The sequence below is a fragment of the Chroicocephalus ridibundus genome, chromosome 6 (genome assembly GCF_963924245.1).
Source record: "Chroicocephalus ridibundus chromosome 6, bChrRid1.1, whole genome shotgun sequence".
NCBI lineage: Eukaryota > Metazoa > Chordata > Aves > Charadriiformes > Laridae > Chroicocephalus > Chroicocephalus ridibundus.
Window position 1 is genome coordinate 31,315,566 of NC_086289.1, and position 13,634 is coordinate 31,329,199.

A 13,634-nucleotide genomic window follows, 5' to 3' on the forward strand; every position below is an offset into this window, starting at 1 on the left:
TCTCGCATTTCCATTTCCTTGTCCAACGCGGATCATGTCCTGGGCCCGAGCGTGTGGAAGGAGGAAGGAGCACCCCCCCACCACCACCTCGGCTCGGTGCCCCCGCGCCGCCCCCGCTCGCCGAAGTTGGGCGAGGGGCGGCGAGCGCAACCCCGCGACCCCTCCCTCCGCGCCCTTACCTCCGGGGGCGTCCCGCCGCGCCACGTAGTGCCGGGCCGCGTCGCGCCGCGCCGGGGCTGCGGGAGGCCGCGCAATGCGGGGGCGCTGGGCGCCCGCCGTGGGGGGGTTGCAGCCCCGCGGGAGAGCCGAGGAGTTGCGGAGCCGCCTCGCCCCCTCCCCTCGGCTCCCTGCGCTTAAAGCATCGGCCCCCTACCCCTCTCCCCCTGGGAGATATACACACACTATATCTATATATTTGGATATATCTATATATATTTAATTGCAATTATTTTCCCTGTTCTTGCACAGCCATCCCACTTCCTCGCGGAGCCGCGAACTCCCCGCCGTGCCGCCTGGGCGCCCCAGTGCCCGCGCCCCGCTGCCGCCGCGCCGTGCCCCGGCGGCACCGAGCGCCCAGGCTCCGCAGTCACGTGGCGCGGGGGGCGGGCGGCGGCGGCGGGGGGGGGGGGCCGCTCCGCAGTTCGCGGTCTGCCGGCGCCCCGGCACACACCGAGCGCTGGAGGCTCCGCCGCGCCGCCTGCCAACCCGGGATCTACCTCTGTGCTTTTTGAGCCCCGGCTTTTTTTTTTTTTCCCCTCTGTCCATCGCCCGTTTTCCTCAATCTTGGAAAATTCTTGGGGTGCTGGGGGAATTTGGGATTTTTTTTGTCCAAAGGGGGGGGCGTCTGGGCATCTCCCCCCCACGCCCGCTGCCTCGCTCCACCTGCCCTTGCGCCTTTTTTCTTCTTTTCTGCTGTCTCTCCACCAAACCCGGGCTGATGTGCTGTGCGAGAGGCTGGAAATGGAAGTGTTGATGCTCTGGCTTTTCCCCTGGATATTTCAGTGCGTTTCGGTGCGGGCGGACTCCATCATCCACATTGGTAAGAGAGGGAGCGGGGGGGTTGGAGAGGGACGCGGTAGATAAATAAATAAATGAAGGAAGCGTCTCGTTTAACCCTGGTAATGTCACAGGCAGCGGTTGAACCCAACTCCGCGGAGAGACAGGAGGAGGGAAGGGAGAAGGGCAGATGAATTCCCCCCTCTTCCCCCCGACTATAAAGTTAGGGGCGAAACGCCGGCTGTGCGCCGGGCCGAGCCGGGCTGCGGGGCCGGGAGCGGGCGCGGGGCGGGGGAACCCGCCGGGGCTGCCGCTGCGGTCTCCCATGTGGCTGGGGAGCCTGTACTTGGACCTGTTTGCGTGGAAAGGCTTTCTTCTCCCCCCGCCATCCCCTCCGCGCCTCCTCACCACCGAACACAAACAACCGCCCCCAACACCCGAGCAGGAGAAAGGCATAATCTGAACGTGCTGGTAGGGAAAACTTTCGGGGAGATAATCCCCTGGTTTCCATCCCCTGTCTAGCAGGTGTCAGCCGAGCCGGAATGCGGGGGGAGGAGGGGGGGGCGGGGAATTTGGCTGGGAACGGTTTAGAAAGGCGAGATTTGCAGTGTCTGTGTGTGTGTGTCTCTGCGCGCAACTGTTGTGGTTTGAATAAGATCTCATTAAAACCCCTGGGCAGCAAGAAGGCTGGATCAGCAGTGGAAGGAAAAGAGGGATGAATTAAGAGGCAAAGGGAAGGCTGATGTGAACTTTTATGGCTTCTGGGAGCAAGGCACGGTGATGTCCGCGGGAAGCCTGGCAAGCAAAAGCGAGGCTCTGCAGTCACCTTTTGGCTGGTGTTGAAAGGTAGCAGCAGGAAGGAAAATGAGGATGTTTAGGGGCGGAGAGTGGGGTGAGAATCACTTGTGGAGGATGATAGAGGAGGAGACGGGAGTACGGCCGGGAAATGGAAAGCCGTAATTCCCACTAGCCTTTTGGGGAGGATGGGAGATCAAAAAAAGGAGGGGGCCGGGGCGGGAGGGATCCTGGCCAGGGGAGGCTCCACGCAGACGGCTGGAAAGTCCCGTGTCGACCTGGGGCGGGGAAGGGGAACGGGGGACCAGCCCTGTAACAAGTTTCCCAGCAAGGGGCGGCAGCAGCGGCTCCGGGGCCGGCGGAGGAGGCTCCGGTCGGCGCCGCTCGCCTCCGGAGCCTGGGGGCGCAGCCAAGGCAGACAGCATTGCGGAGCCATTAAGGAGACGGGGTCAGCCCTGACCGCAGCGGGGAACTCCGGCCCAGGGGTGCTCCCCGGGGCTGGGCAGAGCCCGGCGGCAGCGGGGCCAGCCCCGCGGGGAGGCAGTGGGGCCGCCTTGGGGAAGTGCCCGGGCCGGGGGCGAAACAACCTCCGCAGCTCTCCCCCTCGGCCCCCTGGTTCTCCTGCGGGTGGATGGTGTCACCTCGGCTTCTCCTCGCACGAACTTCAGCCCGAGTGGTGTTTGCTAACTAACTCCTCGCAGAAATAGCGGTCCGGTGGGCAGGAGAAGAGAGCTGCTGTGTGCAGAATTGTGATTTCACACGGGCTCCAGCCACAGGCACACACGGTGTGAATCAGCAGGACTTTTCCAGGCTGGGGGATAACGTTTTTATCGTTTTTTTTTTTTTTTTGGCTGTTTTGCTGCCAGTACGGAAGCTCCCCCAGCGCGGCACCGCACAGGGCGGTAAGCCTGGTGCGGGCACACAGGCGCTCCGCTCCGTTGGGAGGGGATCTTATGTAACGCACATCGCCAGATGTTTTCACGTTAACTGTATAAACAGGGCAGTGAAATTAAAGCTTCCAGGTTACTGGACACAAATCCTGGCTTTCACGTTCCTGTGTGCATGTGAGCCTCAATAAAACCGCTGCCCGAAAGGCAGCAGCCCAGGGGGCGGCGAAGCAGTGGGCAAAAAGTTGGTCAAATTCGCAAGCCCGCTCCCTTTCCCGTCCCTGGCGAAGCCAGTCCCTCACTCCGGCGTGGCTCCCGGCCCCACAGGAGCCCGCTTCCCCGCCTGGCACCGTGTGAGGCGGCCCGGGCATTCCACGGCGCAGGGGGGAGCGGGGGTTCTGGGGCGGCGAGGAGCGGGGCCGAGCCCTCCTCACCCTCCGCCGCTTTCCTCCCCGTAGGTGCCATTTTCGAAGGCAATGCTGCCAAGGACGACGAGGTGTTCAAGCAGGCTGTGTCGGATCTGAACCTCAATGACGACATCCTCCAGAGCGAGAAAATCACTTACTCCATCAAGCTCATAGAGGCCAACAACCCCTTCCATGCGGTGCAGGAAGGTGAGAGCCGCGGGGCGGCACCCACGGGGCGGGTGGACTGGGCGCCGGGACGGGGCTGGGAGCGGACCGTTCCCGGCCGGTTGGCGGGGAGGAGGTTTCAGCGCCGGTGACAGCCCGGACCTCTCCTGGCGCTCGGCTGGAAACTTTTCTTCGGTCGGGGGTTGGCGCTGTCTTACAAGGAAAGGGGAGGGACGGCGCGGTGCGGCGGCTGCGGCGCCGTGCCCAGCCCACCCGTGCCCAGCCGCTCAGCGCAGGGCGGCCCACGCTGGGGGCGGCACCCGCGGGAGAGCCGGCAGGGCAGGGGGGCTCCAGGTCGGTTCAGAGTCGGAAAGCGCCCCCCCTCTCGCCGCCCCTGCGGAGGGAAGGCCAGGCCCCACCGCCGCCCTCGTCCCCCCCAGGCAGGGCGTACGCGTGGACGCGGCAGGGCAGACGAGGGGGTCCCATCCGGAGGGGGGGGTTCGTGCGGCGCCGAGGGGCCGGGCAGGAGGGAGTCGATGCTTGCGGGAGTTGACGGGGCACAAACCGGCACCGCTACCTGCGCATCTGCCCCTGCGCCCCGCAAGGGGAAGGAGGGCTGGGGCGGCCGGCGGCGACAGCGCGACCCTCCGTGTGAGAGAAGCTCCCTCCCGGGTGGCGGGGGAGAGGGGAAGGTGGCCGAGTCACCAAGGAAAACCTTCCCAGAGTTTACAAGATCTGACAAGTAGCTACATAGGTAAATGATTTCAATTAGATTTTTGCAAAGGGAAATGTTTAAATTAATCAGCTTGCCTTTACAAATAAGACTTTAAAAAGATATTATTTGGGATTTAATGAAGCCAAGGTTAATTATGGCCTAGGTTATTTCAGAAGCTGTGTTTTTCAGTAGTAATTATTCTAGAAACTGAGAGCTATTTATATACCCAGACTAGAATATTTAAAAAAATGATTCATCACCAGCCTTACCCTTAGTTTTACAGAGCACAGAGTGAATCTTTTCCCTGTATGAAAATTTGCATTAATCCATATGTATTTATGTCTAAGTTGTGTACATGGAAATTATGGCTACAAAATTACACCAAATGTTAATTTTCGTGAACTCTGAACAATTTCTTCTGCTATCTTTTTTCCTTAGAGTAGGTGCTAGTTAATATCATGCACATTCAGAAGAAACAGCAATATATACCTTTTCAAGGACCTGATCCCATTAACAATAGGATTCTTCTTGCTGCTCTGAAAGCTTAGCAAGGCTGTATGAAAAAATATTTATGAAAATGGGAAGAAGGGGACTTTAAAACAAAACTCCACCCACATAGTTAGATACCAGAGAAAAATAAAAATCTCTAAATAATGGTGGGTTGATTTATTGGCAAAGATTAACTCCGAACAATTGGATCTTCTTACATTTGCAAAAGCTCAGTGTCCTATATTGGAGCTTATTCATATTCATGGAAGTGACAGTAGTTGGCTAGCTGAACAATTGCTTTCAACAGTGTCTCTTCTCAGAAGTAAAACTTTATGAAACTATTCTGAATGCCCTGGGATCTGAGTTGACAGTCTTGTGGACAGAGTCCTTTTGCTCAGTTTTGTTGAAAGCAGAGAAGCATGACCAACTGGAGGATTCTTCTTGATCTAGTAGGGTTTTTATTTTTTTTAATTGGTTTATTTGCTAACCTTGGAGATTAGTTTGCATGTATATAAACTACTATGAAAACAAAATATCTCTGTTGAAAATCCATGCTGAAGCCATAGAAAAGACTCTGGTCAGATTTTTAATATCTTTGATGCAGAGCCTTTGTGCTACCTGAATATATGTAAATAAAGATGTTTCCTCCTATCCCTTCCAGGATGCTCTTTCAGGGTTCACGTGTCCATTGCAACTAGAATCGCCCTTTGATGAACTGATCCCACACTGGAGAATTTAGGAAGTGGTTGATGAATGTTCACAATTCCAAAGAGAAAATGTTCTCTGTCACTACTTCATTAAGGCATATTAATGCATCTTCTTTTGTGAGGGCTGTGAAATGATCCTATCTGCAAGTAAAACCTTGCCACGGAGCGAGAGCTAAGAGAAGAGCATCAGACTTTGCTCAATTTCGTGGCTTGTTTTGTTGGTTCAGGTCGGGTCTTTTTCTATTTAAGATTTAATTTCCTGCTTTTGAAACTGTTATACAACATGCTGACAGAATGATCCACGGGACGTACAAGATGCTGGGCTATTCTTACTGAGCAGTGTCTCTTTGCCCAGTGTTACTTGGTGTCATTCTGACTATTCAAAATCTCATTGTATTTCACCATACGGATGTCCTGCTCATTTTGGTAGAATATTGTGTATAGTAGTCAAAATAACCTGGAGCAAATCTGCTGCCCAGACTGCTCGCAGAATCTTGTTGCTGCTACATAAAATGCCCTGACACCCACATTATTCTTCTGCAGTGTCTTTCTAAGCAGCGCCATGGAAATCAATGTTGCAAGCATTAGTTTCATAGCAATGTAACGTTTTACAGTAAAAACCAATCTGGAATAAAATTAGAACATTGCGATACTACCACCAGAATAGTTCATGCAATCAAACCAATCAAAAATATTGGTTTTATTTGAAGTGTCTTTTGCACAGTCTTGTGAGATGACATTGTAAGTTATTCCTTAAGTGCTTTTTAAGGAGTGCTGCAAGCAAGGACCTTCATTTCAATGATACTGTGCTGTTAAAATTATGGAAAGTCATTTCTACATGTAACCATGTCTATTACATAGCAACAGGACTTTAATTACTGATGGAGATAGTTTTTAACATGGATTTGACCTGGCATTTATTGTGCAGTTAGAGAACTTTTGCATGGGTAGTAAGCACAGAAGAGTAGTAACTGTAGGGTTTTCTCAGTTGGAGTTGTGCATTTGCAGAACTAAAGGCCAGACAGAAGATACCCTGTTTTTCATAAATGGAGTAGTTTTCAATGCTGGAAGGTGCTGAGAAGTGTCATAAGATTTTGAAGAAAAGCTTTAGGGACTTTGCTTTAGAGAGAGAAGGGGCACTACTGTGGTAGTTTCTGGTGACTGATGTAGGTAAATAAAATTCAGAGATCCTTTTCCTTCAAAGACTTGGTGAACGCTCATGTTAATAGTTGTGGTGGGTGCCAGAGAATAGTAATTAACAAAAAGTGTAAATTGTGTTCCATCTTTGTCTTCCATTTTTAATATACATTGCAGAAACAAGATCCTGTTGTGCTGATAAGCAAAGAGATTGTTTTGGCCCCATCAAACTCATATTCTATGATAAAGCATGGCAAGTAGGTAGAAGGAATTCCAGTGGCAAGGGATGTAGCAGTAAAGAATAAACAGACCCTGGTGTAAGCGTAAAATAGGACTTCGTTGTCTCTTTGCGCCTACAAGCAGTCATCGCGTTTTGTAGAATGTTGCTTTTATGTATGTGGCAATTACTTGAGGGAAAAATTGTTTTTTCACTGACTGTCACGGGAGGAAAATATACATGCGGAATCATTGTTCTTTTCATATTATTTTAAGGAAATGAGCTCAAATCGCAAACATGATGTTAAATTATATCCTTACTTCCAAAAGAGCTAAGTGCTTGGTTTCTTTTAAGCGATTGAGATGTGAGATCATAAGTGCTTGTTTGTGTGTGGTGCGTATTTAAGCTAGTACTGTGGTAACCTTTCTGTGATTCAAGGATTCAAAAAAGCTCAAAGGTATCAGAAACACCTTAAAGCTTTCAGTTCAAATTGGGATTTTTGAGCCTGCCGTTGGTGTTGAAAAGGGACTTTGTGTATGACATATGGGTGGCAAAAAAGTTTCCAGCTGGGCTTGAAAACATGATGGCATGTTTAAACTAAAAACCAAGCAAAACTAATGTGTAAGTTTTAAAAATGTGTTTGGAGGGGGAATAGTTAGCTGTGAGTCAAAACTGGGGCATAGGAAAGCTAATACTATAGTGCTCTTCGGAGAAGGGATCCAAAGGAGCTAGTTGTTACTTGGAAGCTGTGAAACTTTAAAACCCTGTCTCTCAGTGGATGATGCTTGCACATCTATGGAGCTTTCCTGGAGCTGAAACTTGCTGTTCTCTCTGCATAGCAATTTCAAATGAATTGTTTCTAATTTGAGCAGCCTTGTATGTGTGCTTGTTGATGTTAAAATGCTGTCAGCTCTGGAAACCAGAACAAATTTGGAAAATCAAAATGTGATTTGAGAGCAAGAATTGTGTTCCATAAATGGGTTTATTGTCAGTCCCGTGTATGCTGCTGTGGTTTCAGGGCAACTCTGAGCTGCTGATTTTTTGGATGTCTGTGTTGTATACCGTTGAGTGAATCTGATCTCTTATCATAGTCTGTAGGACTTGGTAACGATACATACTTGGCATAGTTCTTGAACTGTCTTGCCTCAGCACATGTATTTCAAGTTACTACCACACGTGCTTTCGAACAGTTTTATTTGTTGAGAAGGTATAAGCTGATCAATGTGTAGATAACTAAGATGAAATACAGCCCTGGATAATGGAACTCAGTGGCTCCATTGCTATTCTGGCATTTATTTGCCTGGCCAAAATCCCAAATAGAGCTATACTTGTCATATGTGCTTTGCCCAGTGGCAGGGAGTTGTGGAGGAGCGGTGCGACTTTATCCTCTGGGACTCTGTTTTAAGGCAGCGCAAGTGTCCCCTACTAGAAACCCACAGGTGGGCCAGAAGCTGCATCCTGGTGTTGTCGAAATGCTTCAGGTAAAGGACTGTTTTCTCTGTTGGGAAAAATTTAAACTTAGGTGGCTATTAAATATAGAAGAGGAAGACCTAACAACAACCGTGAAAAGATATCCCTGCGTCATGGTAATAACTCTTTCCTTGCTATTGGGTAAGCCCAGATCCAGCACCATATAAAGCTACATCAAACGTGTTTGTGTAAATACAGATTAAGACATTTTGTTTTGTTGAGCTATAGTTCCACATGCCCCAGAAATGGAGGTTGTTTCTAGACTTAGGATGTTTTAATACTGGAAGGGAAGAGTAGAGAGAAAGGAAAGGGAATATAACAAATGCAAACAAAGAAACAACAAAAAAGAAAATTTATAAAATACAGCATATACAGATTACCGTTTTTTATAAAAAACCAAAGCTTTATTGATTTAACTGCATTGGATTGGGGAATTTGGGGCCTAGCTAGAAATCACAGACTGTACCTAGATTTTGAATGCAAAACATAAAAATTAAAAAATTCTCATCTGCCAGAATTGCAAACGATTGTTTTATATCAATAAAGCATCGATTAATTTTTCACAAGTACTTCTCTTGAGTCTTTCAGTGTCATGTAACTTTACGTGTATCTGCTCTTCCACGGCTTGCTCGAACACAGATTTCACACTGTTATCATCAGGATATAGGGTCTTGTTGGAAGTTTTTGACAGGTGAACTCTGAGCTCTCCAGAAAGAACATATTGTTACATACTTTTTATTTTCCCCCTAGTTTTAATCTGAGCTTTCAACACATTTTTAAAAAACAACCAGAAAGAGTGTAGGTAGGGGTTCCCTCCCGTGGTCAGAGAGGTCTTGCTGTGCAACGACACGTTTTTTCTAGTAGTCTGATGCAGTTAAAAGCTGTTACTCAGTGGGGTGAATGTGCTTAACAGTTTTACCTCCTTGTGCCCTCCGAGACCAGACCAAGACTTGTTAAGGACTGCCACAGTGAAGACATCTGTGACACTGTCATCTCCTTGTGCTTGTGTTTTTATGCTGTGTAGTTGTGTGGCTCAGCGGATTATAAACCAGAGCATTTTGCAGAGCTGAAGAAAACAACAAATTAAAACATCCATCTCTTCCCCTTCTTGCGGTTTTGTTATGCTGAAAGCAGGGACCTGCAGATGTCTTTAGTAAGAAGGAAAGGAGTCGCTAGCCCGTAAAGAAGCCCCTTTGGTGCTGAGGTTGGGAGGTAGGTTACAGATTGTGGGCAAACACCGCTTATTTTGTTGCTTCATTCCACTGGCGATTGTTACTTTGTAGCCGCAACTGTTTGGGTTCTGGTCACCATTTAACTGCAGGTGCAAAATATTTTGTACTTTCCGGAGGTGGTCCCTCTGAAACGTATCCCTGCTATGGTTTGTGATTTTTCCCAGGCTGTGCTGGGGTTAGTTACACCCTGGCCACATTCGCTCCTTTTGCAGAGGTTCCCATCATTTCAGGCCGGGGCTGAGCTGCCCGGGGAGCCAGCTCCAGACAGTGCAGCAGGCAGTGAGGAGTTGAGCGAAGAAGGAGGTGCTGCTGTGGGCTCCCACCTTAGCATCCCAGGGTAGAAAGGTTTTTTTTTTGTGGCAACACTGACAGTATGGATGGGACCTGTCTGGAGTCCTAGCCCTGCTTGGTGAAGGCTGGTGATGGGGAGGTGGCATGCTGAGTCTGCCACAGGAGGTGTCTCAGCCCCTGCTTGCTGTGGGATGATAGGGAATCCCGTGTTATTTTCGTGCTTTGCAATTAAAAGGGTTTTATTTTGTCTGAAGGATTTTTTTTTTCACTCCCTCCATCTGCGTAACAGGTTAAGCTCATTTCTTCTCTCTCTTCTAATATGCAGACTTGCTAATAATGCCTTTATTTCCATGTTGGGTGTGGGCCACCCATCTATTTTAAGGATCTCACACGGAAGAGTAGCTGCAGGTTAGGCTACAGTTCTTTTTCTGTACCTAATGGTCTTCCCTACTGATCCTGATGCCGAACCTGCGCATTTATCAAGGAGCTGCAGTTGGGTTTCTTATTCTAGGATTCCATTATAGAAAATATGCTACATCATTAACTAGTGTGCTAGAAATTGTCCCAAAAGATCAGAAATAAGCGGTGTTCATAAAAATATTAGCTAATGTGTTTCAGGGTTAAAGATTTTCTTTCTATTTTTTTTTTCTTGAAGAAAATAATTTTGAGTGCTTTGGCTGCTTTTCTCAGTCATTACTGTGGAGGAGGATCTGTAAATGTGAAATGAGTATACAAAACCGCCTCAGCCTGATCTAGTTAAAATAACGGCTAAAGAAAATGGTCGTAAATTGCGAAATACAATCTGTGTATGTGCATATACATATACAGGCATGCCCATATACCCTGTACAAATAATTTAATTGCTAGACTTTCTGTAATGTGTCCAGCAGGGAGTATGCCTTTAGCCTTTCTGTGTTCAGAATCTTCCAGCTAGATGATTAGAGGATTGACTGTCTAAGTACTACGTTTTAAATTACATCTTCATACTTGCAGAATGAGATGAATTTAATATTTTGATGTGATTTATCATGCTATGGCTGAGCCATTCAGTGAAAGAAGTTAAAACTACACATTCTTTCAATGGAGGGGATGTCATCATGTTTATAAAACTGTTCATGACTTACTATAGTTATTCACTGGAAGGAAATCAAACCAAAACCTAGTTATACAACTACAATAGTGCCTGACCATAAGACTATGGAACACTAAGACTGTGGATGAAATAGTTACTTCAGATTTAACTTTTTGCCATTTCAGAGGAATCATAGTCAAACTCTTATTTGTTTTTTAGGCAAAGATCAAAATGTTTTTCATACTTTTATTCGTAATAAATTCCCTCTGAGGGGAATTCCTGCTGTGCCTTTATTTGTCTCTGTCATCTCACACGTAGAGGTGTTTTTTCAATTTGCCCCTCAGAAAAAAATTTACTTAGCATGCATTATTGGGAGTCATACTGCTGTGTGAGTCTTATAATTATATGAAATTAAACCTTTTTTTTTTTTTTAGCAGATGTCTTTTTTTATCGGAAAGTGCCCTGTTAGAATGGAAATGGCCCACAGAGCTATTGCTTTTCTTGCAAGAGATTTTTCCATAATTTACAGATATTTGAGTTAATGATTTTGAAAAATGGCTTCAGTGTTCCAATTTTGCATTTTGACAGGTTTTTCTGATGTAATAGAACTTGCAGTGATTTTTGTTACATACAGAAATGTTGTGTGGTTCTTTCCATTTGGAAATTTATTGAAAAAGGCCAAGTTTCAGACCAAGGAATGAAACACTTTACGCACAGGGCAGGTACAAGTTATGCAGACTACCTTACACAAAAACGTGTCTGCTCTGAAGTTGAAATCTAGGTGCCATCCTGATAATCCTTTCCATATCAGTCTTCACTGAGGAAAGGGGCCAGCTAATGCTGGTCCTTAGTGTAGCTCTTTGGTTATTAGGGTTCTTGTCCATGAGAAGGTTGAAGTGAGACTGTTAAATAGTGTGCAACATTTTGAGAACCTCATTTTATATCATATGTAGATCTGTAATCATTTCAAAGGCAGATAATAATGATATGCTAATACACCAAGATTTCTTTCATTTACGTAACTTTAAGGCAATAACTATCTGAAATGAGAAATATGTTGAAAAGATTTCTTTTATGTTTTTCCTAATAGCTTGCATTTAATTATAATTTGGAGACCTGATTGCTGTGCTTGAAACTGCATTTGGGTTTGTGTCTTTGGAGTGCATTTTATAGCCTGAATTTGTCTTATCAGAAAGAGACTGTCTGTACTAGCCCTGTCTCTGTGAAGTTCCATTCCTTTGACTCTGTTGTGGCATCTTGGTGCCTGTCTGTTTATTTCCTTTTGCCTATTATATTTACATTCAGATATGCAGTAAGAATTAATACTGGAAAGCACTAAGAGCCAGCGCCTAGATGTAAAAAGAACCAAGAGGCATTAATTTCAAGTGGTGTTTGGCTGCATTAAAACACACAGCAGGGTTTCTACTGCTTGACCTTACTGAGAACCATTCCCTTAGCAACCTTTCATAGAGGGAGTAAAAGGACAGTAAGAAAACATTTTTTTTTCTCTATATTCAACAGAATAATATCTAAGAAATGAATTTCTCTCTTCAAAAATACCACAAGCTCAAACCAAAAAACTCCCAATGGGTCCAAGCTCTCGTTATGTATCCTGTGTCTCAGTCTAGTTATTTAATCCTCTGCTTTTTAACTTATCCGAGTCTTTGAGATTTTAACTAGTAGCATTGCTGATGGAATACTTTCAATATCCTCAAAATCTCATTGACAATCTGGTTTCTTCTTATTTAGAAAGTGAATAAAAGGATTTTCCATGTAAGCAAATGTTTGTAAAGTTAATGAGAATTGTCTTTGTCAGCATGTAGATAACTCTGTTTTATACCATTACTGGATATTTAGGAAAAACCAATTGTTTGCTGTTTGGTAATACTTTCAGTGGAGAAACTGTAATGATCTAGAGCAGGATTTCCATAGTCCTTTGTTTTCTTAATCTCTCTGCTCCTGGACAAAGGTAGAACTTGGGATGGCAGACGGAGGAGTTGGTTTATTGGAGACAGAGCCTCTCAGTGTCTTTTCTGTGTGTTTGAAAACCCTTGACTTAATTTTATGTTTATTTAAAAAAATGCTTCATAACTTCAAGGAAAACTCTTGTATAAATCGAGCATCGTCTTGTGTGGAATATTACCTGCTTTTTAATCTAAAGGACTAATGTTTTGTCCGTTTTCTACCCTACTTGAGGATATTTTTTGAATGAGAATAGTTACCTGAGAGGCTCAGAGAAAAGGAACTTAGTATGTGGTGTCTGCAAGGGTCAAAACACAGAGGGTTAGGGTGTTGAAGTGCACAAAAAATAAAAGGGAACAAGCCAATTATCTGCTTTAAGTTTATTTTTACTGAAAATTTTATTTCATCTTGCTTTTGTCCTGAAATACTTCAGTTACTGTGGAAGTAATAGTGTTTTGATATAGGTAGGACTTAGTGACCCAAACAGAAACAGGAAAAGCCTGCGCTTCCTCTGGTCTGAGAGAGATGCTTGCACAGTATGGGGATGGATTTTTAAAGAGGCTGGAGAAGGGCAAGACTGTCACAGCATTAGCAAGTAATCAGTCTGCAAATAATCAGCCCATGGCAGGCATTTCCGTTCCTGAGAGAAGAAAAGGCGTTTCCAAAGTGAGCTCACAGGACAAGATGGGGAAAGATATGGTCTAGCAGTAGTTGAGGATGACTGATCCTATGTTTGTAGAAAGTCACTTGTCCAGGGCAGCTTGAAATGAGAGTGCCTATATCTGGATTAAAGTGTTGTATAGTCCACATGAAAAGTAATTTCACGTTTCAGCACTGCCTAGCTTTTGGCTTGGTTTTGTTTTGTTTTGTTTTTTTTTTTCTTTAAAATACCCCCAACAAATTGTAAGGGAGCTGGTGGCTTGTGTCTGGTAATTGTTAGGGAACACTTGGGAGGAAGATCTTGCAGCAAGGTTCTAGACAAGCAATATCCTTAACCACAAGTTAGCACACCCATTAAATATGTTACAATGGTTCGGCAGCCAGTGGGGTTTTGCCTTGCCTCTGGATGGGTGCTCACAAAGTCAGCTGTGC

The 13,634-nt window shown here is 46.1% G+C and overlaps 1 protein-coding gene across 5 annotated transcripts in view; it reads left to right on the forward strand.

The window, feature by feature from the left end:
- The first annotated feature begins 631 nt into the window (after positions 1–631).
- GRID1 (glutamate ionotropic receptor delta type subunit 1) overlaps positions 632–13,634 on the forward strand; it is a 549,421-nt gene continuing 536,418 nt past the window's right edge. For 3 of the 5 annotated variants that reach the window (XM_063337940.1, XM_063337939.1, XM_063337936.1), the window contains exons 1-2: positions 632–1,039; positions 3,137–3,292. In XM_063337940.1, coding sequence (XP_063194010.1) covers positions 961–1,039; positions 3,137–3,292 — 235 coding nt within the window. In that variant the 5' untranslated portion in view covers positions 632–960. The remainder of the gene's footprint in view (positions 1,040–3,136; positions 3,293–13,634) is intronic. The other 2 variants (XM_063337937.1, XM_063337938.1) reach the window with 1 other exon arrangement.